At 37.8% G+C, this 25,850-nt stretch overlaps 2 protein-coding genes across 2 annotated transcripts; one reads left to right on the forward strand and one right to left on the reverse strand.

Moving 5' to 3' along the window:
- The first annotated feature begins 655 nt into the window (after positions 1–655).
- LOC134665296 (diphthamide biosynthesis protein 3) lies at positions 656–1,678 on the forward strand. The gene is made up of 3 exons (XM_063522201.1): positions 656–840; positions 976–1,050; positions 1,455–1,678. Exons 1-3 carry the CDS (start codon positions 733–735, stop codon positions 1,521–1,523), a joined length of 252 nt encoding a protein of 83 aa, XP_063378271.1. The 5' UTR covers positions 656–732; the 3' UTR covers positions 1,524–1,678.
- Positions 1,679–2,075: 397 nt separating this feature from the next.
- LOC134665286 (arfaptin-2) lies at positions 2,076–8,767 on the reverse strand. Its single transcript, XM_063522189.1, has 7 exons — positions 8,610–8,767; positions 6,381–6,511; positions 5,870–6,028; positions 5,327–5,495; positions 4,636–4,788; positions 4,338–4,488; positions 2,076–3,924 (listed from the first exon to the last, which is right to left on the reverse strand). Exons 1-7 carry the CDS (start codon positions 8,618–8,620, stop codon positions 3,685–3,687), a joined length of 1,014 nt encoding a protein of 337 aa, XP_063378259.1. The 5' UTR covers positions 8,621–8,767; the 3' UTR covers positions 2,076–3,684.
- Between the last annotated feature and the right edge of the window lie 17,083 nt (positions 8,768–25,850).

Here is a 25,850-nt window from a genome sequence, read left to right on the forward strand (position 1 = left end):
ATCATTTCTCTCTCCTCGCTCTTTTAAAAATGCCGTTTGTCAAAAAAGAACAACCATAACAGTTGACAAGGTGGACTTCAAATCAAGTGTTGCCTTTCTTGATGCGCCCAGGCTGTGTATGTGTGCGTAAAAGCGTATATGTGTGCTCTTTTAGGGATGTGAAAAGTCGATTTTAATCATGTTATATATCGATAAACGCTACACAGCGGAACGAAATAGCGATTAATTGAAGCTTCAATATCTTCGTTAAACATAAACATAATTGAAATGCTAATGGATAATGAATATATTATAATATAATAATATAATTCAATTATTGCGGAACACCTATTTTAGGAGGTATTTATGTATTTTAATTAAATATCTGAACTTTCCCTTGGTTCCCTGCTGGGGCGTGACTATAAAATTGTGATCTGACAACCACAATAAAGAATAAAAGCGTTTTTGGTCATTTTAGGTATCGTTAAGCCTTTGAAGTTAAATTAAAATTGCAAGAAATGTCGATAGTTTATCGATATGACTTTATCGACATGGCTACAGCAACGTGGGCCGCATTGTTAATCGTACACTAAACAAAAGTGGCAACAGTGACAGCTCGCTGAGACTACGTCTTTATATATTATAAGTCTATGGATGGGCTGCACTCCATAGGCGAAGGCATAGCGAAGGCAATGTGTGGTGTTGTTGTGATATTAACAATTTAAGTTTCTTTCGACAATTATTAGATAAACCATGACGATATTTCACGACGAAATAGAAATAGAAGACTTTGAGTATGATGAGGACGATGATATGTATTATTATCCTTGTCCATGTGGAGATAGATTCCAAATCAGTAAGGTTAGAATTGGAATCTAATAATTCTAATTGGAATAAATGCATATCTTCTAAACTAAGCTGAATATATCCTGTTTATTTATAAAGTATACATTCGTATTGGGTAATGATGTAAAACTCAGTGGTTTTGTTTTCCAGGAGGAATTAATGGCGGGAGAAGAAGTAGCAACATGTCCAAGTTGTTCTCTTGTTGTCAAAGTTATATACGATTTGGTAAGTAAAAATTTTATTGATGATTAAAGTAAAAAAGATGTATGTAAAACATCCTTTAAGTATTCGGACTGGCAATTGCAGACACTACTATGGTAGAAGTAGTGCTTATCCACTATCTGTTAACATCATTAACATCTGAAAGACGAACCTAACCATGTGATGACTGAGACTGCTTTAAAGACCAATAGGGAATATTATGCAAAACTCTTGTGTAGAAGGCGTCACTGTCACTAGCAGTCACAAAAAAGTAGTGTTTAAGGCTTAGTATGTACCTATAAGCTACTCTGTGGTTTACTATGCGCACTAGTGCTGCACTCTGGTGGCAGAACATTGCAGTAATACTTCCTAGTAGCCACACTTTCAACTGTAATTTATATTTAATAATGTTACACATTTGTCCGTAGGAGAAATTCAAAGCAGAGGAAGAGGAACTACACAAGGCCGATGGAGACAAGGAAGCAGTGAAGGCATAACCTGACTGAAAGTCATACTGTGTTGAGAATGAAATTCTACACTGCTAGCCCTTGATTGGGGCTTCAAGAAACACTTCTTGATGGACAGTGGTTCAGTGATGTTTTGTGATACTCTTAATAAAATAATATTGTGAATAAATTTGCTTTAAACAATGCATTAAGTTTGGGCTCAGTGGAATCCCCATAATGAATGGATGATGACTATCTAAAACAAAGTAACAATACAGTCAGCATCAAACAGATAGTGATTGGTAATGTGGTGAATTATATTGGAAAACACCTTTGATACCATAGAAATATATGCAAAAATTGTAGTGGTTTTCGGATTTGTAGGTTTCTTTTTTATCTCATTTTTATTACTGAGGCTTTGGACACTCTAGCTAGGTGAACATGTCAGCCTCATGGGTGCTTTCATAGTTCCCTACTCACGGGAGAGATCAACAAAGTGGTATACACTGATTGCTTTGTCAGATAAAGGCTCTGCCAAGTAACAATTGATCTGTCCATTGTGCATGGAGGATTTGTAGGTTTGTAAAAGAATAAAAATAAGTATTTGTTATTCAATAGATCTATTTTACACTCCATAAATAATAAATGCATTTAACTTAAATATTAAGAAAATTTCCCTAAAATAATTGGTAATAAATAAGTAAATTTACATACAAGTAATAAAAAAAAGGTTGACTAGCTATTCAAAATACTTTCATACTTAGGTATTCAAGCTACACTCACTTGTATTGTCAGTTCTGCTCACAGATCACAATATCATGTATGTGTATTATACCTCCATTGCCAATAATCCACTTCACCCAATGAGATGAGTATGGTTATAGTATGGTTGTTGGCAAAGGACATTAACACTATTATAATAAGGCCTGCTCCAGCTAACAACTCTCAACTAACTTATTAAGAATACAATATCACGGATATAGAGATGCTAGATTACACAATTTTATCTTTGGATATGACAATCTTGATAATAATTTTAAACACACATATGAGTTTGTAAACCCTCTATTGGACTGAAAAGCTCATCTTAAAAAACGTGAAGGAAGGACAAGCTTGAGCTAAACAATTACCATTGTCAGTTAACACTATAATATTTTTTAACACTATTATATAAAAATATTGGAAATGTAATTAAACAAATCTTTTAATATATGTACAAAAATGTACTCTAGGCAAGCGTAAAAGCAACAAGTGCCTGAATGAACACTAAAAGTCATAAGCTAAGTAATCAGATCTAAATGAATTATCGGCGATTGTTTTTTTTATTAAAAGTAGTAAATGGGGGGTGTCAGCACAACAATGTTTAACAGCAGCAAACAGTAAAGACTATTGGGTGTTCTGAAAATGCAGTACTTTCCTAAGTTTAATTCAGTATCATTACAATTTTATCGTATTTTTCATATTAACAAATATTAAACTCATTTTTTTTTACGCTGACAACCCCTCCTCAAGCACTCACGCAAACGTACCCCTGGCAAGACTTACAATTACAGCTATTACAATATTACAGTGCAAAGACATTTTATTGCAGTGCTGGGGTTTCAATTATGTATTGTTACTAATAATTTTTACCTCTTGAAACTTTACGTCGTGACTTGTAGCAAAACAGCAAGAGTTTGGTAATAATATGCTCCAAAGATTGTTTAAAGTCAATTAGTTGCAGTTAAAGTTGATCATATAATTCCTAGTAATAGATGTAATAGCGACGCTGTAACAAATTCTAGTTTTATAAGAGATTTTTTTTTAAACATGGCTCACACCTTGCACAATATGTTACACACTATATAATTGAACTGAATATTTTACTGAATCTTATCTTTCACAATGTTAAAGCTAACTGCTAATGTTGGGCATTTGAAGAGTTTACACACAAAGTAATCTGTAGCATAACAAAGTGTAGGTTTAACCAAATCAGGTTAAGACACAGGCAAAACCAAATTACACCTTATGTCAAATATCAGAATCATTTACATGTCGTCGCTATTCTCAACATATGAATGTACAGTCAGAAGCAGAAGTTGATACATGTTCTAAATTACCTTGACACGCTCTTATTTTCTTAACAATAAAGTCGCGTCAAGATCACACCTTGCCCGCTTAGGAACTTCTGCTGCAGAGTTAAGAACCTTATGCCGCTCGATTTAAGTCCTTTTTACGTGGACCTCGGCGATGTCGGCGCGGCAGGCGGCGCGGGCGCGGCGGGCGCGGCGGGCGCGGCGCCGGCGAGCGAGGGGAGCGAGGGCAGGGGCGGCAGCGGGGGGAGCGGCGCGGGCGGCGCCGGCGCGTGGATGCTGAAGTGCTTCACGGCGGCCTCCAGCGCCGCGCCGTTGCCGCTGAAGTACGCCGATACGGCGTTATGGAACAGGAGAAGCTGCTTGTTCATCACTTTCACCTGTAAATACAAGAAAATACTATAACAACTAAAGTAGGTAAAACCCGCACAGCTAACTGATCAATGTTAGTGCTTTACTTAGTTGCCGCGAGTGCTCTATAATATATACACCCCACTGCTGGGCACAGGCCTCCTCTCAAGCATGAGAGGGTTTGGGTTATAGTCCCCAAGCTGGCCTAATGCGGGTTGGGGACTTCACATACACCTTTGAATTTCTTCGCGGATGTATGCAGGTTTCCTCACGATGTTTTCCTTCTAACTATCTGCATATTGTTTACCCTTTATTTGGTTAATTTGCATAAGTCCCAATGAGAACCCATTTTATTATGCCACGATTCAAATAACTATGCCAGGGATAGCACCTAAAAATTTGAATTGTATATAATTTTTACAAAATACTCCTTTTGTCGTACCCTGTTTTCGTGTAGCAACGCCAGTTTGACGGCGGAGTCGTCTCGCAGCCGCTCGTAAGCCCGCCGCTGTCGCTCGATACTGGCCAACAGTAAAGATGGCGGGTTCCCGCCGCGCGCTTCCAATTCACTACGATACGCGTCATATTCCACCCTGCATAAATATACATTTCATTAAATATCATGAAAATAATTTAGGTACATGTACATACATATTTTTATCGTATCGATATCTAGCCGTATATTGATGAGCACTTTGTTTCTAATCACTTGCACCGCTGAAATTGAAATTAGAATTCACCTGGCCGCCTCGTATTGTCGTATGGTGAGCAGCGTGTCCTCCATAGTTTTGTTGGTGAGCGTGTTTAGCGAGTTGTTGAAGAAGTGCAGCGCCGCGAGCAACGTGTCGCCGTGTCGCGTCAACGCGCGCTGTGTGTCCGCGTTGTATAGGAACCTAGAAAAGAAAACTAGCGTAAGACATAAAGCAATGTAGGTACTTGCGGTTGCAACCACAGTGACGCGTCCATACCCCGCGGTTGATCACTAAAATAGAAGTTGTGGCCCGTTTTGCGGAGCAAGTTGTACGTGCTCCAACCTGAGGGCCATGGAACACACGGTGGCAAATGTATGTCAGTCGGTGTTAGCGTACAGCGTGCGTTTTGTGGCCGAGGCCTAAGTTTGGGCGTCGCTAAGGCGGGCGGAAAGTGCAGCTGCCTGATTCAAATTGTAGCCAAATGTAAGGCAAATAAATTCATATTGTTATTACTTTTTAACTATGGATATTTTTCAATGAAATAAATTTTATCTTTATCTTTTATCTTTACTTATCTATTCATATCTTTACCACAGTTTAGAATCTAGAATATCTAGATAATCGAGATTATTCTAAAGCACCTAAGGTTTCGTTGTTTTATTTCAGAGTTCCTACGACAATCTTCCGTCTGTCCGTTTAGAACCTTCATTGCATAATAATGGTAACATATTGTACTGACTGTGTCTGCAGCTCGGGCGAGCGCTGCGCGAGCTCTGCAAAGGCGTCGCCAAGCTGCCGCTGCGTAGCCGCTGCGGCAGCCAACTGTGCAGTCAACGCGCAACTCAACCGCAGTACTCCCGCGTATTTGCGCTGGGTTTCTCGAAGCGCTTCGATCTGCGCCTCCAACTCTATAACAAAAATAAATGATTCTTCATTCATGTTCATCCAATAGAGGCAGAAGACTAACAAGTGTAGATGAGATGTAGACTAAGAAAAAGTCGTGTTCTCTAATTTGACAACTGAAATGGTTGGTGCTGTACTGAACCATGTTTTGTAATCACTGGATTTTCAAACTTCAACTTTTAGCAATGGGAGTTACCGTGTAAGGTACGGAGCCGTACCGAGCCATTGAACACTTGACATCAGCAGTCGAATTGGATTTTGCTTAAGCTACAAAATTTTCTAGCACTTTTCTAGTTTTTGCTAAAAGCACCTTTTGCCCTCCCTCCGTGAACAAAATTAGATAATTAAATAACTGATGTTTTATCCTAATAGTACTAACCAGTATCTACAGTGCGCGAAGTTTTCCCGAGTTTCTCATAGAGCAGCTGCTTGGTGCACTTGTATGTGGAGAGCGACCAAGAGCGCAGTGAGTCAAGACGCGAGCCTCCCGCACGGAGCAACGAGCCCGCGCCCGCGCCTGCCGAAACATCTGGTGGAGCTGCGGAAAAATAAACGTATCTTGTAAATATAAAAATAAATAAAACTTTAGGGACTTCACAAACACTGTTTGAATTTCTTTGAGGATGTAAGCAAATTTCGTCATGATGTTATCCAGCAGGAAAAGCTTGTGACAAATATCAAATGATATGACAGTACATTAGTTCCAAAAAAGTGGTACACAGCTATGCTTTGGGCCTGAAACCTCCGGTTTGAAAGTTGGGCGCCAAATCCGTTATGGTGGTAAAATTGTACTGGAATACCATATAAGGGCTCATTGTTTACTTTACTCAAATAATATAGGTAAAGGAACAAGTTTGATAGGAAGGAAAATTACGGCTGCGAATTAATACCGTAGGCTGGTGGGAATGTCATAGATCGTGAAGCAGGGAAGTTGGGCTCCGTGCCAGATGTGATGGAGTCACTAGATTCCCGCAGCGGTGGAGTGTCCTTCAGCATCTCATGAATACTGCGCTCCGATTGCCTGGAAATAAGTTTAACAATACAACTAATAATTTTAAGAGCCTCGGTAGAGAGTACCATTTTGTACCATTTGGAGTTGAAACTCTAGGTCCATGGGGTCCCAGCGCGCATAAGTTGTTCGCAGAAATCGCGAAGCGTCTGTTTGACGTAACTGGTGACCAAAGAGCTGGCGGCTACCTCGCACAACGTATCAGTATTGCAATACAGCGGCACAATGCCTCAGGGGCCTATTTTAGATTTAAGCTAGTTATTAATTTCGTTTAGTTGTACCACTGTATATATATTGTATGTAAATAAATGATTTAATGCATAATTTTACATGTACAAGTTCATTCTTTTGAAATCAGGTGGTCAATGTTAATGCCACCTGATTTCAAAAGAATGAACTTGTACATCTTGTCCAAGTTGGACAGACTGTTGGTATGCAAAAATAGACTGGATAATTCTAGGGATAATGCAATTCAGGAATGCCCTAAGGTCAAGTAGGCCCATGCCTGTACGATACGATACGATCATTTTTTGATAAAAAATATTTTTACATGTCATAATATATCTTAATACTAGGTACTTAAAATCTATTGCAATGTCCATTTTAATTTGCTACTTACTTGGTTAACTTAATTTGTTATGAATATCAATTTAATGTTACATAATATTTATACTTATAGGTACATATTTTGCTTAGTCTGGCACTCGAAAATAGGTGTTCAACAAATAGTAGGCCTATTGATGTAGAGATATAGAGGCATCAAACATCAAACATCAAACATCAACATTTATTCAGCAAATAGGCCACAAGGGCACTTTTACACGTCAACATTGAATTTACATAAAAGCAAAAATAATAACATCAACAATTTTATAAAATAAAACTAACAATTCAATCTAACGTATTACAATTACTAAGATATGTATATGGTCTCTTAATGTCGAATTACATACAAAATACAGATAAAAAAAAACACACACAAAAAAAATCTATAATATTTAGAGGTGTAAATGTCTCTAGGTGTCAGAACTATAAGATTATATAGTTTATCAAGTTATCCTTAGAGATGTATAAGGTCTCCAAGAGTCAATATCCTGTATAATTAATACATTCATTAAAAGAAAAGAAACATACGAGAACAGAATGAGGCGTCTCACTGTAATTAATTAATAAAAGTTACTAAGTATAATAGCTTGTGTTAGCTTAACAGACCAGTCTCCACAAACAGCACCCGTTCACGAGTATGACGCGTAGGCAGTCTATATGATGGGTGCTGAGAAAGGAGTGTCTGGTACTTACTACAGGGCCTGAAGTTTAGTGCGGCCAAGACTTATAATGTTGTAATGGTCATCATATCAGCTGATATACATCCGCTACTGGATATAGGTCTTCGATTATCCATAATGACAATGATTTATTATAATAGGGTATTTGATTGACTACTATTGAAGTTAGTTTCTTATTTCGAACAAATTTTAAACTAGAAAATTAGCTACCATGAAATCTATGTGAAACTCTGAACAAGTGATGTCACATTCAACTTACCACCTACGCTTGATAGCTTTTTCCGATTTATTAAATAGAAATTATGTCAATAAATAACTGCAGTCTATGTTTTTCTAGTATAGGTTATCGCGGGCTTGTTTTCCGCAACTCGATGTCTATTATTGCGCCTATTTGAGTGATAACTCAAAGTAATTTTCTGGTAGTTTATTTTTGTATGGTGTGAAATAATTAATTTTTAAACACAATCAACCTCCCTGCTATGTTATGTGCAAATCTTATTGTACCTATGTTATATTATAATAAAATACCCGGAGAGGAATTTGAGATCACAGAGCAATTTCATAGAGAGAAGAGAGTCTATCAGGAAGCTTTTGCCGGTTACTGTTAGTGATAACGTATATGCATTGAGTTATAGAACTGAGACCTTGCGAAGACACGCAACTAATTAGAACAAATTCACTGCTAAATAAACAAGATGACGTAGTCTCTAATGCAGCTAATAGAATCGAGTACGTTTCCCAATTATACTAAACGATCTTAGATTACAACCATATTGTTTGTAAGTATGCAACAGTGTTAAGTTTAAATGAATAATGTGACTCACCACTTCGACATCTTGGCCAATGTTAGTATGAGATCTGTTAAGAAGGACAAGTATCACTTAAAAAATATGAAAGCTGCTTCAGAGTTTTACAAATATCACCATTTTTACTGAAATACATTAGTTACAATACAAGAAATACTATACTCCGAGAGCTTACAAAAAATTGACAGTTATTGACAACTTTTTTTTAATAATTATTGTTATGGCCCGGCTGCGAGTCTTTTAAGCCAAACGTTTGACAGCAGCTTAAGGAGTTTTTTTGAAGTATTAACCCTACAAAAGCTTGCTTACCATCAAAGAATATAATACTCACTAGAAGAAGAACGATAACTCCATACAAAAAAATGTCCCCTTCAAAAGTTCGTTTATATTACTAGCGCTCGGTAGGATACCATTGTAATTAGAATTGACAACCCGTTTAGCCTAGCGCCCCTAGCGGGTATTGGCAGTGATCCAGTTCAGGATTAGCTAATGGTCCTGGGTTCGAATCCCGGAGAGGGAATTTCTTTTTGTATTATTTTATTTTTTGTTGGGGTCAGGTTTTTAAGAGCCCATCAACGTGCACACTAGCGCCACTGCTGAATACATTAAACTAATTTTTATGTTACTGGATTCGTCAACCTACCCGTTCAAAACTAAAACGGCCGTTTTTGTTTTGAGCTCATAGATTGACGAATCCAGCAACATAAAAACTAGTTAGATGTATTCAAAAGGTACTTAAATACACAATACAGTCAGTAGCGGCCACTTTTTTAAATACCTGTAAAATTTAAATTTAACTTAAATAATCACGATTATTTATTTTAGCAGGGGTGCTAGTGTGCACGTTGTTGGGCTCTTAAATTAGCATATCACAAATAAATAAAGAAATACGTTATAAGATAATGATTAGGTACTATATTTGAAAATTCGTCAAATATAAAAGGTTACAAAAAGTTACGTATTATTAAGATTATCATTCCTATTAGGATTAGTGTATATATGTTAGGAGCAATACATATGAATACATACATTGATATGGCAAATGGTTACAAGTTGTTATTACATCTATCCGGTTATCGCCGGACATTTCTGCTCCACAGCTCCACGCAGCGTTCTTGGTCACCGGAAAACTAGTCTGTATATGCAGCAGATACGTGCCCTTTGAGCTTTTTCCAAGAAATCATATGACGGGCCAGGATTATATTATTATCTCACGCTCAAGCCATGATTCACTTTCTAAAACAAAATAGTCACAAATTAAACAATATAATCTAACTTCCTAATTACTAACGTCGCTAATTCCTAAGGTCTAAATTTATCAGCTTACTCGTAAACAATGAGAGGTTTTACATCTATGATGAATTTAGATTATAATTTCGGACGCGATATAGCGTCCGCGGGACTTACGGGGATAGTAAGATTAAATTATTATATTTGAATTTGGTAATTAGTACGCTCATTTTTATTTAAAGATTGATATATTTCTTACCTTGAAATTATCGCTGTTTCTGGTTTACTACAACGGTTTCCACACACACATTAGGGCTTTTCATAATCCGGATAAGAATTGTTGATGAAGTCGCCATTGCCGGATACATAATACAGCAAGGAAGGAAGAGCGAGAACGGTTTAAATTTAACTAAGTCTGTGCGAAGACGCATTTAGATATGTTGCTCGTACATATGAATAGTTTTTATTTTTAAATTAATAGGTAAATAAATATATTTCAAGTGAATAAATCGTTTTATATGAAATTTTTTATTTTTGGCGTTAAATGACTTAAATGACAGCATTGACATTACAGACTTTTGTCTTGTCTATGTTCTTACCGGCCAGACTCAAATCAAGGCCTATCAAAGAGGCCTATTGACAAAGATTTTTTTTAAAATTTTATCAAGGAGGGTAGAGGCACGTCTACCCTTCATAGATTTTATGAACATAGACAAAGACAAACTGAAATAGATAATAATTTACATATTTCAAAAAATAAATAATAATTTACATATGACTTTGACTACTTCATAAAATACAAATCAAAATATATTTGATAAAATAATTGGATTTGTTCCTAGAAATCGTATAGACAAAGCCAAACATCAAACATCAACATTTATTCAGCAAATAGGCCACAAGGGCACTTTTACACGTCAACATTGAATTTACATAAAAGCAAAAATAATAACATCAACAATTTTATAAAATAAAACTAACAATTCAATCTAACGTATTACAATTACTAAGAGATGTATATGGTCTCTTAATGTCGAATTACATACAAAATACAGATAAAAAAACACACAAAAAAAATCTATAATATTTAGAGGTGTAAATGTCTCTAGGTGTCAGAACTATAAGATTATATAGTTTATCAAGTTATCCTTAGAGATGTATAAGGTCTCCAAGAGTCAATATCCTGTATAATTAATACATTCATTAAAAGAAAAGAAACATACGAGAACAGAATGAGGCGTCTCACTGTAATTAATTAATAAAAGTTACTAAGTATAATAGCTCGTGTTAGCTTAACAGACCAGTCTCCACAAACAGCACCCGTTCACGAGTATGACGCGTATCTCAGCCATCGCCTCCCTCAACCTTCATTCGGGAAAGTGGCGACCCGATCAACAACGCCACCGTAAGCAAAGACTTTTAAGCGAGCATGACATGTTCAAGCTACCGGCCTATATTAATATTAAAATAGTAATAACATGTAGCTGTAAGACACGGCATTTTGTGCTCATATGTTACATAAAAAGACAGTAATATAGCTTCACATAATTACTAGCCTAAGTTGACTTAGAGATGTAAAGGTCTCTAAGTGTCAGAAACATTAAAAATATAGGTAAGTATGTACAATCAAAAATAAAAATCAAATAAATAAATATGTACTTAGAGATGTATAAGGTCTCCAAGTGTCCAAAACTAAAATTAAATTAAACAATATAATCAAGCGAGAACATCATTGTCTCATGTGTCAATTCTACTGGACACTAGCATATTTAATTCACAATGTAAAAAAAAACAATATTTATTTAATTCTTATTATACTAATGAAATCAAGCTACCGGCTTAAAAGCATCTCTATCGTTTATAAAATCATTTACAGTGTAGTACGCCTTACGTAACAAGGAGTGCTTAATGTGCGACTTAAATTTATGAAGTGGTAAATTCACTACATCAGTGGGGACTTTGTTATAAAAACGTGTACAGTTCCCGACGAAAGACGTACTAACCTTACGGAGGCGGTGGGCGGGCACAGCAAGTTTATGTTTGTTTCTAGTGTTATAGTTATGGATATCACTGTTAACCTTGAATTCGTGGATGTTTTTCCGAACATACATAATATTCTCTAGTATGTATTGAGATGCAACGGTAAGAATGTTAACTTCTTTGAATTTCTCTCTTAGGGATACTCGAGCGCCCAGTCCATAGATGGAACGTACAGCTCGTTTTTGCAGCACAAATATTGTCTGAATATCTGCCGCTTTTCCCCACAACAGAATTCCATAAGACATAACACTATGGAAGTAACTAAAGTATACCAGCCTGGCCGTCTCTACGTTTGTCAGCTGTTTGATTCTCCTCACTGCATAGGCTGCTGAACTAAGTTTTCCGGCTAGAGTGCCTATATGTGCATGCCATTGCAGTTTGGAGTCTAGAGTGACTCCCAGGAAAACAGTTCGGTCCTCAAATTCCAGCGTATCACCTTTTATTTTAATCTTGCTGTTATTTACCTGCTTGACGTTAGGTAGCGTAAACTTGATGCATTTGGTTTTCTTGGCGTTCAAAAGCAAATTGTTTGCCGTAAACCAGTTTACAATGGTAGATAGCGCGTCATTAATGCTCTCGAAGCTATTTTCCTTTCTGTCCACTTTAAATATAAGGGAAGTGTCATCTGCAAATAACACTATATCATGTCTATCTTGCACAACTTTTGGTAAGTCATTAATGTATACCAAGAACAGGAAGGGACCAAGAATTGAACCTTGAGGCACTCCGAGGGCTACCGGGGACCCCGCCGATTGAGTTCCATTAATAACTACTCGCTGAGTTCTATCCGAAAGGTACGATGAGACCAGGTCAAGGGCACTAGCTTTTATCCCATAGCGGCTTAATTTTCTCTTTAAATTTTCGTGATCAACGCAATCAAATGCCTTTGACAGATCACAGAAAATTCCAACAGCATCTTGAGCTTTTTCAGCCAGTTCTAGCAATGTTGCTGTAGTAAAATATTTTTATGGTAATTACTGGCAATACAGCTCTAGAAACGGAGCACACATGTACAATTATGAAGGGTCACGTCATTCCAAGGAAGTCAATAGGCCTTGCTTACCATATAGATGCGTAACGTGCGTCTCCTTCAAGAAATAATATTCTATGATTTGCTGATAAACCAAATTGGAGCACACGCAAAATATACTCTGTCAAGCCATTTCCGTCAGTAGAAAAGAGCGGCAAATTAAAAAAAAAGTAGGTGCGAAGAGTCCCATAGAAAACTTGAATTTCGCACCTTATTTCTAATGACAAACTTGTTTGACCGTCTATAGTTAAGGTCATCATTTAATCAAAATGTAATAGCCGAGCCGTATGGTATTGAGCGTGTCACATATTTTTGTGGACATCGAAGAGTAACATATTATTGCAGGTGGCTGTACCTACATAATTATGCATTTTAATTTTGGCCTGTTACAAAGCAAGAAAGTCAATATCCATACGATCAGGCCCCATAAAAGAAAATGGGAGAGTTTGAGCCTGAATTTAAAAGTTTGGACACGCCTACGTCTGTTATTGGTAGATGGACTTAAATGCAACCTGCAATTTGCATGAGCATCAACGCTCTAAGGGGACCTTCGTGATGCCGTAACTGGTATAGAAGTGATAAGTGGGCTACGGAAAGAATGCAGTGAAAGGTAGGTAGGTACTTACGGAGGGAAAAATAATAAATAAAACATTGTTTTATGATATGTGCTTTAATTTAATCCTAGGATACTTATATGTAACAGACTAATCCTATTTTATAAAAATAGGCATATTTATACAAAATAATAATGATAAGAATTTCGGTGTACTTATTGAGATTCTTCGTGAAGACTATATTAATTACGTTATATCTACCAAAAATGGACACAGTAATAGCAGGTAATAAAGGTATCTAAAGTAGTCAAATACAAATAACCCAAAACCTCGTTTCGTGGTTTGTTATTGCGTTAAGGATGAGTCACGTTAGACCGGGCCGTGTCCGGGCCGGAGCTTCCGGCACTGCGTTTTCTATGGAAAGAATCACCAGTCACCTCAGACACAGAAAATTAAGCCCCGGAAGCTCCGGCCCAGACTCGGCCCGGTCTAAACGTGAGTCATCCTTTAGGTACTCCGTGAAACTTTTTTGCAACTTCAAGTAGGTAAATAAATCCGGGCAATGTAAGCCGGACAAAAGCATGAGGTCCTACCTGAAAAATGAACATTGAAATTTATTTTTCTTTCGTGCGGTAGGGCCTTGGTGGTGTCATCAATACAATTGGTGCCAATCACACTACCTGATACTGTTACCAATAGGTACTACCCCAAACTACTACTAGTACCAGGCGTGGCTCACTCCGCGATATCGTCGCTTTGCTACAGGTAACTAAAAGTAGGTAAATCCGTTCCACACCAATTTTGGGGAAAGCCATAAGCCGCGCGTGGCGCTGTCGCCACCTAGCGGCCATATCTGTGCTGATCGTAACAGACGCGTTTTGTTAGAGAGTGAGTCTTCTGTACCTAGTACTATTATTTATTCTGTGCTAGTACCCCAAATTTCATCTCAATTGGTTCAGCGGTTTAAGCGTGAAGAGGTAACATACAGACAGACAAACTTACATTCTCATTTACAATATTAGTAGGAATTGTTTTTTATACTAATTGACTGACCAGGCGTGGCTCACTCCGCGATTTCGTCGCTTTGCTACAGGTAGCTAAAAGTACATCCGTTCGCACCCCAATTTTGGGGAAAGCCATAAGCCGCGCGTGGCGCTGTCGCCACCTAGCGGCCATATCTGTGCTGATCGTAACAGACGCGTTTTGTTAGAGAGTGAGTCTTCTGTACCTAGTACTATTATTTATTCTGTGCTAGTACCCCAAATTTCATCTCAATCGGTTCAGCGGTTTTAAAGCGTGAAGAGGTTACATATACAGACAGACAAACTTACTTTCGTCATTTACAATATTAGTAGGGATTGTTTTTTATACTAATTGACTATTACCTACTCTTAAATCAAATCTATAGGTACATATAAAACTAGGTATGATTTGTTACTTACTTAAGGGTAATAGGTACGTTATATAGAATAGAATACCTGTAATTATTATGAAAAGTTCTGGTAACTTTTTTCTTTAGGAAGCATTTATTTATATCGCTATACCTACTTAACACATAATTAAAGTTACACAAGTCATTATTAATTACACCAATGCGCATATTTAATTAGGTATTCAATTGTTAAACTTCAAGCATAGCATTCTAGGTAGGTATACATTTATTTGCTTAAAAATGTATATTACTCATAGAACGTTAGTTCCTCGCATAAAAGTAATATACCTATATATCTAAGTACGTATTTGTTCTATGTAGGTACCTACAATGCCAATCTTACGGTAAACTTTTGCCCTGTGTGGATATTAACAGTTAGGTAAGTACACTTCCATGCACGTAAGAATTCCTATCCATTTAAAAGAACTAATAAATAAGTACCTAAATATAAACACTAAATAGGTATGTGTAATATTTATAAAATGTAAAATTTGAGACTAGTTCTTCACAATCAAAATCTAATTAATATGTAGATAGGTAGGTACATGTGATAGTCCTCAGGTTCATCCTATATATTTTTGGCTAAGTACAAGAACGAAGTCTTGGTTTTTCTTTAACCGACTCGTTAAAAGGTGCATTTGGTATGTTTTCTGTCTTATGGTTACCTATTTCCTAATAAGTTTTACATTTACATACATCGTTATGTTATATAAAGCATAGGTTCTTACATCATAATCATCTATTTAGCTTATAGTCTCATACTTTACTTCATGACTTAAAATGTTCCCTTTCTCTTTAGGAGAGACAAACAACTAACTTTCCTTAAAATTACTTTTTCCAAGCATACACATACGCACGTCGTCGTATTAAATGTAAATTTCACATTCGAGCAAGTTTAACCACAATCACATCTCACGTAGTTTTAGAAACACTGAGCCCTCCAGATCGCGTCTGGAGAGGGCGCTCGCTCACTGGTCATTCGAGCTTGAACACCGCACGCCGCCGCAAGCCAATGTAGCTTTTTTAAACTCGGTGCCCGAGCTGCCAGGTGTCTCCAGGGGGAAGCTCTGTCTTCACAGTCTAGTGAACTTCGTAGACTTCGAGCGAGCTCCCCGACTAGACAAGAGTCTAGAGAGAGCGGTCCCTCCACGGTCAGTCCAGCAAGTGCGAGGGAGTGGGCGCCGGCAAAGCGCGCAGCGGCTTCATCTCGGCGCCCGAGCTATCGCTCACCAGCAGTGTCTCCTGCGGGCAACACGATGTCTTCATTGACTCCGTCGATGTCTTGTGGTTCTGTTAACATAAATAAGTAATTGACTGTAAGTTGCTGGGTTAGAGATAAACTATGGGATAGTGCCTAACTACATCTGCATCAGGGGTCTCCAAGTTATTTTCGGACAAGTTTATATGGAATTTCGCACTCTTCGCGGGCCAAATTGGCAGCACGAAGAGCAACGTACCTAATTTAGCAGACATTACCTAAATGAGCAGGGCTAAATTCCCCGCAGTGGCACTAGGGGCGTGTGTACGCTGTAAGTACAGAGATGAAATTGTGTAAATACACTGACCCGCTTAAAACAATGCGCAAGAGCGTGGCTCAGCGCTCGCAGGCAGCGAGGGCGCGAGCGGCGCATCAGCACGTAGAGCACGGGGTCGAGCACGTAGTTGAGCAGCATGAGCAGGTCTGAGATGGCCCCCAGTGGCGCCAGACGCGGCCAGTACCGCGAGTTCAGGGACAAATATAGGGACGACGATATCTGCAAGTAACATAAAATACCATGTATAATTTATGGGGTACTAATATATTGACGTGCCCCATAACATAACATATGAAAAAAAACTATAAAAAAACAAATATTGAAAAAAACTTTATTTTTTAACGCGAATATTCGTCTGTCGATCAAAAGACTTTGGTGTGCAAATTAAGCCTGTTTTTAACCGACTTCCAAATCCCAAAGGAGGAGGTTATCAATTCGGTTGTATGTTTTTTATTTTTTTAACCGACTTCCAAATCCCAAAGGAGGAGGTTATCAATTCGGTTGTATGTTTTTTATTTTTTTTATTTTTTATTTTATTTTTTATGTTTGTTACTCCATATCTCCGTCATTACTGGACCGATTTTGAAAATTATTTTTTTGATTGTATGTATATGCATACAGATTGGTCCCGTTTTTGTCAAAATCCAGTTCTGATGATGGGATCTATGAGGAATCGACGGAACTCCTCAAATCTTAAAGGCATACATATGGTGATTTTTGTGTTTTTATCAACAAATCAAGCATATACATTCAAAAACGTGACATTTGATGAAGTGGAACTGCTGATGATGATCAGAACGGAACTCTTCAACGACGCATAGTTCACCTTTGGCGATTTGTCCTCTTCGTTATGTTTGTTAAGCAAGTTAAGTTTTTAAGCCACAATTTTGTCAAGCTTGAGTTCTGATGATGGGATCCATGAGAAATCGAGGGAACTCCTCAAATTTTAAAGGCATGCGTATAGAGATTTTTGTATTTTCATCAGAAAATCAAGCATTTTCATTAAAAACTGTCGCATTTGATGAAGTGGAACTGCTGATGATGATCAGAACGGAACTCTTCAACGACGCATAGTTCACGTTTGGCGATTTGTCCTCTTCGTTATGTTTGTTAAGCAAGTTTAGTTTTTAAGCCACATTTCTGTCAAGCTCGAGTTCTGATGATGGGATCCATAAGGAATCGAGGGAACTCCTCAAATCTTAAAGGCATACGTATAGAATTTTTTGTATTTTCATCATAAAATCAAGTATTTACATTAAAAACTGTTGCATTTGATGAAGTGGAACTGCTGATGATGATCAGAACAGAACTCTTCAACGACGCATAGTACATGTTTGGTGATTTCGAATTTCGATTTTGACTTGGACTGGGACCCGGACTCATACCCGGATCCGGTTCGGACCCGGACTCGGACTCGGATTCGGACCCGGACTCGGACCCGGACTCGGACTCGGACTCGGATTCGGACCCGGACTCGGACCCGGACTCGGACCCGGACTCGGACCCGGACTCTCACTCAGAGACCCGGACCTTGACCCAGAAAACCACTATAATACCTAAACTAAATAAACCACTATGATTACCTACCATAAAATGTGGGTATGATGATGCCAAACCCCTCCCGCTCAAACTCCCGTACACCGAACCGCATGCGCCGTTAAGTGGGTTAGGTTAGGTTTGAACTGCGATCCTCACAGAACCGAACAAAAGTGGGTTAGGTTTGGTTTGAACTGCGAGTCTTACAGAAACGAAATGCTACTAGAAAAGTGGGTTTGATTAGGTTCGAACTGCGATCCTCACAGAACCGAACTGCTATCAGAGAAGTGTGGGTTAGGTTAGGCTAGAACTACGACCCTTACGGAAACGAAATGCTACTAGAAAGTACTGGTTTTACCTCCTTTTCTACATAGTGCACCATCTACCATAATCTTTCACCGGGCCCATAGAAGTCGGTTTTTTTTTCTTAAAAATTATTTATTTTTTTTATTTTTTTTATTTTTTATGTTTGTTACTCCATATCTCCGTCATTACTGGACCGATTTTGAAAATTATTTTTTTGATTGAATGTATATGCATACAGATTGGTCCCGTTTCTGTCAAAACCCAGTTCTGATGATGGGTTCCATGAGGAATCGAGGGAACTCCTCAAATCTTAAAGGCATACATATAGTGATTTTTGGGTTTTTATCATCAAATCAAGCATATACATCCAAAAGAGTGACATTTGATGAAGTGTGCTGATGATGATCAGAACGGAACTCCTCAACGACGCATAGTTCACGGTTGGCGATTTGTCCTCTTCGTTATGTTTGTTAAGCAAGTTCAGTTTTAATGCACATTTTTGTCAAGCTCGAGTTCTGATGATGGGATCCATGAGGAATCGAGAGAACTCCTCAAATCTTAAAGGCATGCGTATAGAGATTTTTGTATTTACATCAGAAAATTAAGCATTTTCATTAAAAACTGTCACATTTGATGAAGTGGAACTGCTGATGATGATCAGAACAGAACTCTTCAACGACGCATAGTTCACGTTTCGAGATTTTTCCTCTTCGTTATGTTTGTTAAGCAAGTTAAGTTTTTAATGCACATTTTTGTCAAGCTCGAGTTCTGATGATGGGATCCATAAGGAATCGAGGGAACTCCTCAAATATTAAAGGCATGCGTATAGAGATTTTTGTATTTACCTCAGAAAATTAAGCATTTTCATTAAAAACTGTCGCATTTGATGAAGTGGAACTGCTGATGATGATCAGAACAGAACTCTTCAACGACGCATAGTTCACGTTTGGCGATTTTTCCTCTTCGTTATGCTTGTTAAGCAAGTTAAGTTTTTAAGCCACATTTTTGTCAAGCTCGAGTTCTGATGATGGGATCCATAAGGAATCGAGGGAACTCCTCAAATATTAAAGGAATACGCATAGATTTTTTTGTATTTTCATCATAAAATCAAGCATTTACATTAAAAACTGTCGCATTTGATGAAATGGAACTGCTGATGATGACCAGAATAGAACTCTTCAACAACGCATAGTACACATTTGGTGATTACGAATTTCGATTTTGATTTGGACTGGGTCCCGGACTCGGACCCAGAACCGGACTCATACCCGGATCCGGTTCGGACCCGGACTCGGACCTGGACTCGAACCCGGGCTCGGACCCGGACTCGGACCCGGACTCAGACCCGGACTCGGACCCGGACCTTGACCCGGAAAACCACTATGATACCTTAACTAAATAAACCACTATGATTACCTACCATAAAATGTGTAAGTATATAAGTATGATGATGCCAATCTTACTAGCCCCTCCCGCTTAAACCCCCGTACACCGCACCGCATGCGCCGTTAAGTGGGTTAGGTTAGGTTTGAACTGCGATCCTCACAGAACCGAACTGCTATCAGAGAAGTGGGTTAGGTTAGGCTAGAACTACGACCCTTACAGAAGCGAAATGCCAGTAGAAAAGTGGGTGGTTTTACCTCCTTTTCTACATAGTGTACCTCTATCTACAATAATCTTTCACCGGCCCCCATAGAAGTCGGTTTTTTTTTCTTAAAAATTATAAATTGAAATGTTCAAATACTTAATACGACAAACGTGCTGATGCTGATGTTAGGAAACATAAACTATACGAAATTCAGAGGCTTTTATTTACTTCATTTATAGATGTTTTGTTCGTCATTAAGGAAGACGCAGGGTGCCAATAATAATAATAACACACCCATTCGCCTTAATTGATCCTTGAGAAGAGCGTAACTCTTACCGCCATCGTAAAGCGTTCTGGCGCGTACCTACATACGACGTACCTAATGGTAATGAAGAAGCGCCGTGAGCTCATTCAGGGCAATATGAAAACCAAGCTGTATTTCGGTCGTTTACCGAGTATTCGCCTGTTGACGAACCATACTATACGATTGAGCCTGAGGCGAAAGCTCAATCAGGGAATATAAAGTCAGGGGAGAAAACCGTGTATCAAAATCAAATTGAGATGAGCTGAATAATAAATGCAAGTGTCCTGACTGACTGACTGACTGACTGATTCATCAACGCAGAGCCGAAACTACAAAAGCCAGAAAGTTAAAATTTGCACACCAGATTGCATTTATAAAGTGTACAAGAGATAAGAAGCGATTTTGAGAAATTCAACCCCTAAGGGGGTTAAAAAGGGGATGAAAGTTTGTATGGGGTTAAAGTTTTCTTTTAAGCTAGGAATTTGAAACTTCGTAAAAAGATATACAGTAGAACCCGCTTAAGACGATTCTGAGGGGACCTAGCAAAATACGCGTCTTAAACGGGAAATCGTATTAAACGTGAAATAAAAACTAGTATTATTTCATGTACAAACACAGCAGCGGTGATAATGAGCGAATGATATCTTTAGTGTCGGTAGGACTCCACACGCTGTTAAATAATCTAGATTAGGTACACTAACAATAGGCTCAACTACAAAGTTGTGGAGTAACTAACTACAAATAAAAATCTGGGAGCGATAGCTTGCACTCCGTGGTCCATAACCGTCATGCAGATGGCATAGGATTCTCACGCCGACAAGGACCCGACAAAAGATATTAGACAAAACAAAAAACCTAAGGTAGGTAATAAACACATTAAAAAATGTTGACTAACGGCGTATTGCATAACAATACGACCGTACGATGGTTGTGGCAATAACACAAACGTGTAGATGGTTCGTAACGGGAATTTTAGATGGCGTATTAAGCGGGACGCGAGTCGTCTTAACCGTGAAAAAATGTATGAAAACAGGCCTAAAGTTGCAGGGACCGGCGTAAAATGGCTTATTATGCGGGAAATCGTTTTAAACGTGATCGTATTAACCGGGTTCTACTGTATTATTAAAATACAAGAAAACTAATTTCAGCGTTTTTGAAATTCATCCCCTAAGGTGGTGAAAAAGGGGTTGAAAGTTTGTATGGATATCAAAAAATGTTTCAAGTGGTGGACTTGAATCTTTGTATTTAGGGATATTATTAGAAGACAGGAAAAGTAAATTCAGCGTTTTGTAAAATGCATCCCCTAACAGGGTTAAAAAGGGGTTGAAAGTTTGAATCCATTACAAATGGTTTTGAAACTTCTTAGAAAGGCATAATAGCGATTACAAAAAAAGTGATTGCAACGTTTTTGGAATTTCAACCCCTAAGGGGGTTAAAAAGGGGATGGAAGTTCGTCTGCGGGTGCTAATTTTATTTTAAGCAAGGAACTTGAAACTTTGTAAAAACGTTTTAAATTAAAATACAAGAAAACTCATTTCAGCGTTTTTGAAAATTCATCCCCTAAGGTGGTGAAAAAGGGGTTGAAAGTTTGTATGGATATCAAACATTTTTTCGAGCGCGGGACTTGAATCTTTGTATTTGGGGATACTATTAGAAGACAATAAAAATAATTTCAGCGTTTTGTGAAATTCATCCCCAACAGGGTTAAAATGGATTTCAAAGTTTAAATCCATTACAAATGCTTTTAAAATTCTTAGAAAGGCATAATAGCCGATTACAAAAAAAAGTACTACGTTCTTGTAAATTCAACCCCTGAGGGGGTTAAAAAGGGGATGAAAGTTCGTCTTCAGGTGCAAATTTTATTTGAAGCTAGGAACTTGAAACTTTGTAAAAAGGTATTGTATTAAAATACAAGAAAACTAATTTCAGCGTTTTTGGAAATTCATTCCTATGGTGGTGAAAACGGGGTTGAAAGTTTGTATGGATATCATGCATTTTTTCGAGCGCGGGATTTGAATCTTTGTGTTTGGGGATATTATTAGAAGACAATAAAAGTGATTTCAGCGATTTGTAAAATTCATCCCCTAACAGGGTTAAAATGGGGTTCAAAGTTTGAATCCATTACAAATGCTTTGAAACTTCTTAGAAAGACATAATAGCCGATTACAAAAAAAAGTAATTACAACGTTTTTGGAAATTCAATCCCTAAGGGGGCTACTAAAAAGAGGATGAAAATTCGTCTTGGGGTGTAAATTTAATTTTAAGCTAGGAACTTTAACTTTTTGGAAAAAAAGGTAATAAATTAAAAAACATGAAAACTAATTCAAGCAAAATCATCCCCCAAGGTGGTGAGAAAGGGGTTGAAAGTATGTATGGAGATCAGATATTTTGTGAGTGCGAAATGCGGAACTTGAATCTTTGTATAAGGGCATAGGTACCTATTATGAGAATACAAGAAAAGTAATTTCAGCAACCAACATCAAAATCCACTTGACTTAAAACTTCATACAACTTGCTAAAAATGAAAAGTACTTAATTTCAACATTGCTTGGATATGAAAATTATAGGTACCTACCTACTAAAGATGTAAAATGTTGAAGATAAGATTCCACGCGGACGAAGTCGCGGGCAACAGCTAGTCATCAATAAAATTAACAAACTGGTTTTATGCTAGCGCAATCGTTGTAGTTCAACCAAAAGTTGATAACCGACTCACCCGGGCTAGGTTAGCGGTAAAAAGAATCACCAAGTGTTCCTTTCCTCCTATCTGTTAAATGTATATATGCGTTCCAGTATAAATTGAACCCTTTACTTTAAATTAAAAGATACGCGTAATCATAGGTCAGACTTATTCTGGTCCATCTACAGCTCACAAAGTACTTAAAGCTCCTGTTGAACTGAAGTACTTCTAAGGCGTAGCATTTTAGTATTTTCTCGTGTTAACGGAGGCTATTGAACTTAATTAAAATCACCATTCCGAATTAGCTGCAAGTAATGGCTCGTTTAAATTCTAGAGGTTGACATCGGCGAGTTTAAAATTTCAATCCATGGCTTAGTATCCATTTATTGAGACAATGAAATATTTTCGCTCATTACACAGCGCGCATACAAAGTAGCTTAGACACCTACCAATTTGGTGGCTACTATCTAGTAGTAGGTACTTAGTTAGTAACTTGTTGTGAAGTTAGAAGTCAGTAGAAAAACTTTAGGTAGATTTTATTGAGACTTTTGGTACCTACTCGTGCCTACTTAAATATTTATGAACCGTGAAATCAGGTAAAAATATTCAGAATGAGGAAAAGACTTCACGTTGTCCTACTAACTTGTCTCACAATATCTAAGTAAGTATCAAGATATTTATATTGAGGTGTAGCTTACGTAAGAAATATTTAGGATCTGCACTCGTAGTCCGGGAGCCGGCTGCATGAAACAAACCTCATCAAAAAATAGAATATACCTACCCTGTAGAGGTACCTGACATTTAGTAGATTCCAACGCACTTGGTCGGCCTAGGCTTAACCTGGCAGATTTTGTACAAATGGCAAAAACGTTGGACAAAAATTCATCAAAAAAAACCTCATCGAAAAATAGAATGAAACTTGTATGGTAGGATACCTGAAATTGAGGACAGTAAAAAAAAAAGTGGTCGGCCTCACCTTAGCCTGGCAGTTTTTGCAGTCCGACCAGATTTATTGGGTCACGTGAGAGCTACAATTTACCTCATCGAAAAATAGAATGAAACAAACGGATTATAATAGCTAAAATAAGCCTGTCGACGTATGTCTTGGTCGGCCTCACCTTAACCTGGCAGTTTTTGCAGTCCGACCAGATTTATAAAAAAATCATCAAAATTTTTTTATCGAAAAATCGTATGAAACTTGTATGGTACGATAGCTGCCTTTGAGGACAGTAAAAAAAAAGTGGTCGGCCAAATCCTGTGTTGGCAGGTTCCTCTGTCCGACCAATTTTGTGGTACCACGTGAGAGCTACAATTTACCTCATCGAAAATTAGAATGAAACAAACGGATAATAATAGCTAAAATAAGCCTGTTGACGTAGGTCTTGGTCGGCCTCACCTTAACCTGGCAGTTTTTGCAGTCCGACCAAATTTATAAAAAAATCATCAAAATTTTTTTATCGAAAAATCGTATGAAACTTGTATGGTACGATAGCTGCCTTTGAGGACAGTAAAAAAAAAGTGGTCGGCCAAATCCTGTGTTGGCAGGTTCCTCAGTCCGACCAATTTTGTGGTACCACGTAAGAGCTACAATTTACCTCATCGAAAAATAGAATGAAACAAACGGATTATAATAGCTAAAATAAGCCTGTTGACGTATGTCTTGGTCGGCCTCACCTTAACCTGGCAGTTTTTGCAGTCCGACCAAATTTATAAAAAAACATCAAAAAAATTTTATCGAAAAATCGTATGAAACTTGTATGGTAAGATAGCTGCCTTTGAGGACAGTAAAAAAAAAGTGGTCGGCCAAATCCTTTGTTGGCAGATTCCTGTGTCCGACCAATTTTGTGGTACCACGTGAGAGCTACAATTTACCTCAACGAAAAATAGAATGAAACAAACGGATAATAATAGCTAAAATAAGCCTGTTGACGTAGGTCTTGGTCGGCCTCACCTTAACCTGGCAGTTTTTGCAGTCCGACCAAATTTATAAAAAAATCATCAAATTTTTTTTATCGAAAAATCGTATGAAACTTGTATGGTACGATAGCTGCCTTTGAGGACAGTAAAAAAAAAGTGGTCGGCCAAATCCTGTGTTGGCAGGTTCCTCTGTCCGACCAATTTTGTGGTACCACGTGAGAGCTACAATTTACCTCATCGAAAATTAGAATGAAACAAACGGATAATAATAGCTAAAATAAGCCTGTTGACGTAGGTCTTGGTCGGCCTCACCTTAACCTGGCAGTTTTTGCAGTCCGACCAAATTTATAAAAAAATCATCAAAATTTTTTTATCGAAAAATCGTATGAAACTTGTATGGTACGATAGCTGCCTTTGAGGACAGTAAAAAAAAAGTGGTCGGCCAAATCCTGTGTTGGCAGGTTCCTCAGTCCGACCAATTTTGTGGTACCACGTAAGAGCTACAATTTACCTCATCGAAAAATAGAATGAAACAAACGGATTATAATAGCTAAAATAAGCCTGTTGACGTATGTCTTGGTCGGCCTCACCTTAACCTGGCAGTTTTTGCAGTCCGACCAAATTTATAAAAAAACATCAAAAAATTTTTATCGAAAAATCGTATGAAACTTGTATGGTAAGATAGCTGCCTTTGAGGACAGTAAAAAAAAAGTGGTCGGCCAAATCCTTTGTTGGCAGATTCCTGTGTCCGACCAATTTTGTGGTACCACGTGAGAGCTACAATTTACCTCAACGAAAAATAGAATGAAACAAACGGATAATAATAGCTAAAATAAGCCTGTTGACGTAGGTCTTGGTCGGCCTCACCTTAACCTGGCAGTTTTTGCAGTCCGACCAAATTTATAAAAAAATCATCAAATTTTTTTTATCGAAAAATCGTATGAAACTTGTATGGTACGATAGCTGCCTTTGAGGACAGTAAAAAAAAAGTGGTCGGCCAAATCCTGTGTTGGCAGGTTCCTCTGTCCGACCAATTTTGTGGTACCACGTGAGAGCTACAATTTACCTCATCGAAAATTAGAATGAAACAAACGGATAATAATAGCT

This window comes from Cydia fagiglandana, chromosome 1 (assembly GCF_963556715.1).
Source record: "Cydia fagiglandana chromosome 1, ilCydFagi1.1, whole genome shotgun sequence".
Classification (NCBI taxonomy): Eukaryota; Metazoa; Arthropoda; class Insecta; order Lepidoptera; family Tortricidae; genus Cydia; species Cydia fagiglandana.

Coding starts and splice junctions, on each gene's coding strand:
- LOC134665296 (XM_063522201.1), top strand. CDS start 733: ATGACGATATTTCACGACGAAATAGAAATAGAAGACTTTGAGTATGAT. Junction 841..975: donor ATAGATTCCAAATCAGTAAG/GTTAGAATTGGA, acceptor TTTGTTTTCCAG/GAGGAATTAATGGCGGGAGA. Junction 1,051..1,454: donor TCAAAGTTATATACGATTTG/GTAAGTAAAAAT, acceptor ATTTGTCCGTAG/GAGAAATTCAAAGCAGAGGA.
- LOC134665286 (XM_063522189.1), bottom strand. Junction 4,489..4,635: donor CGACAATACGAGGCGGCCAG/GTGAATTCTAAT, acceptor ATATTTATGCAG/GGTGGAATATGACGCGTATC. Junction 3,925..4,337: donor CGTTGCTACACGAAAACAGG/GTACGACAAAAG, acceptor TTGTATTTACAG/GTGAAAGTGATGAACAAGCA.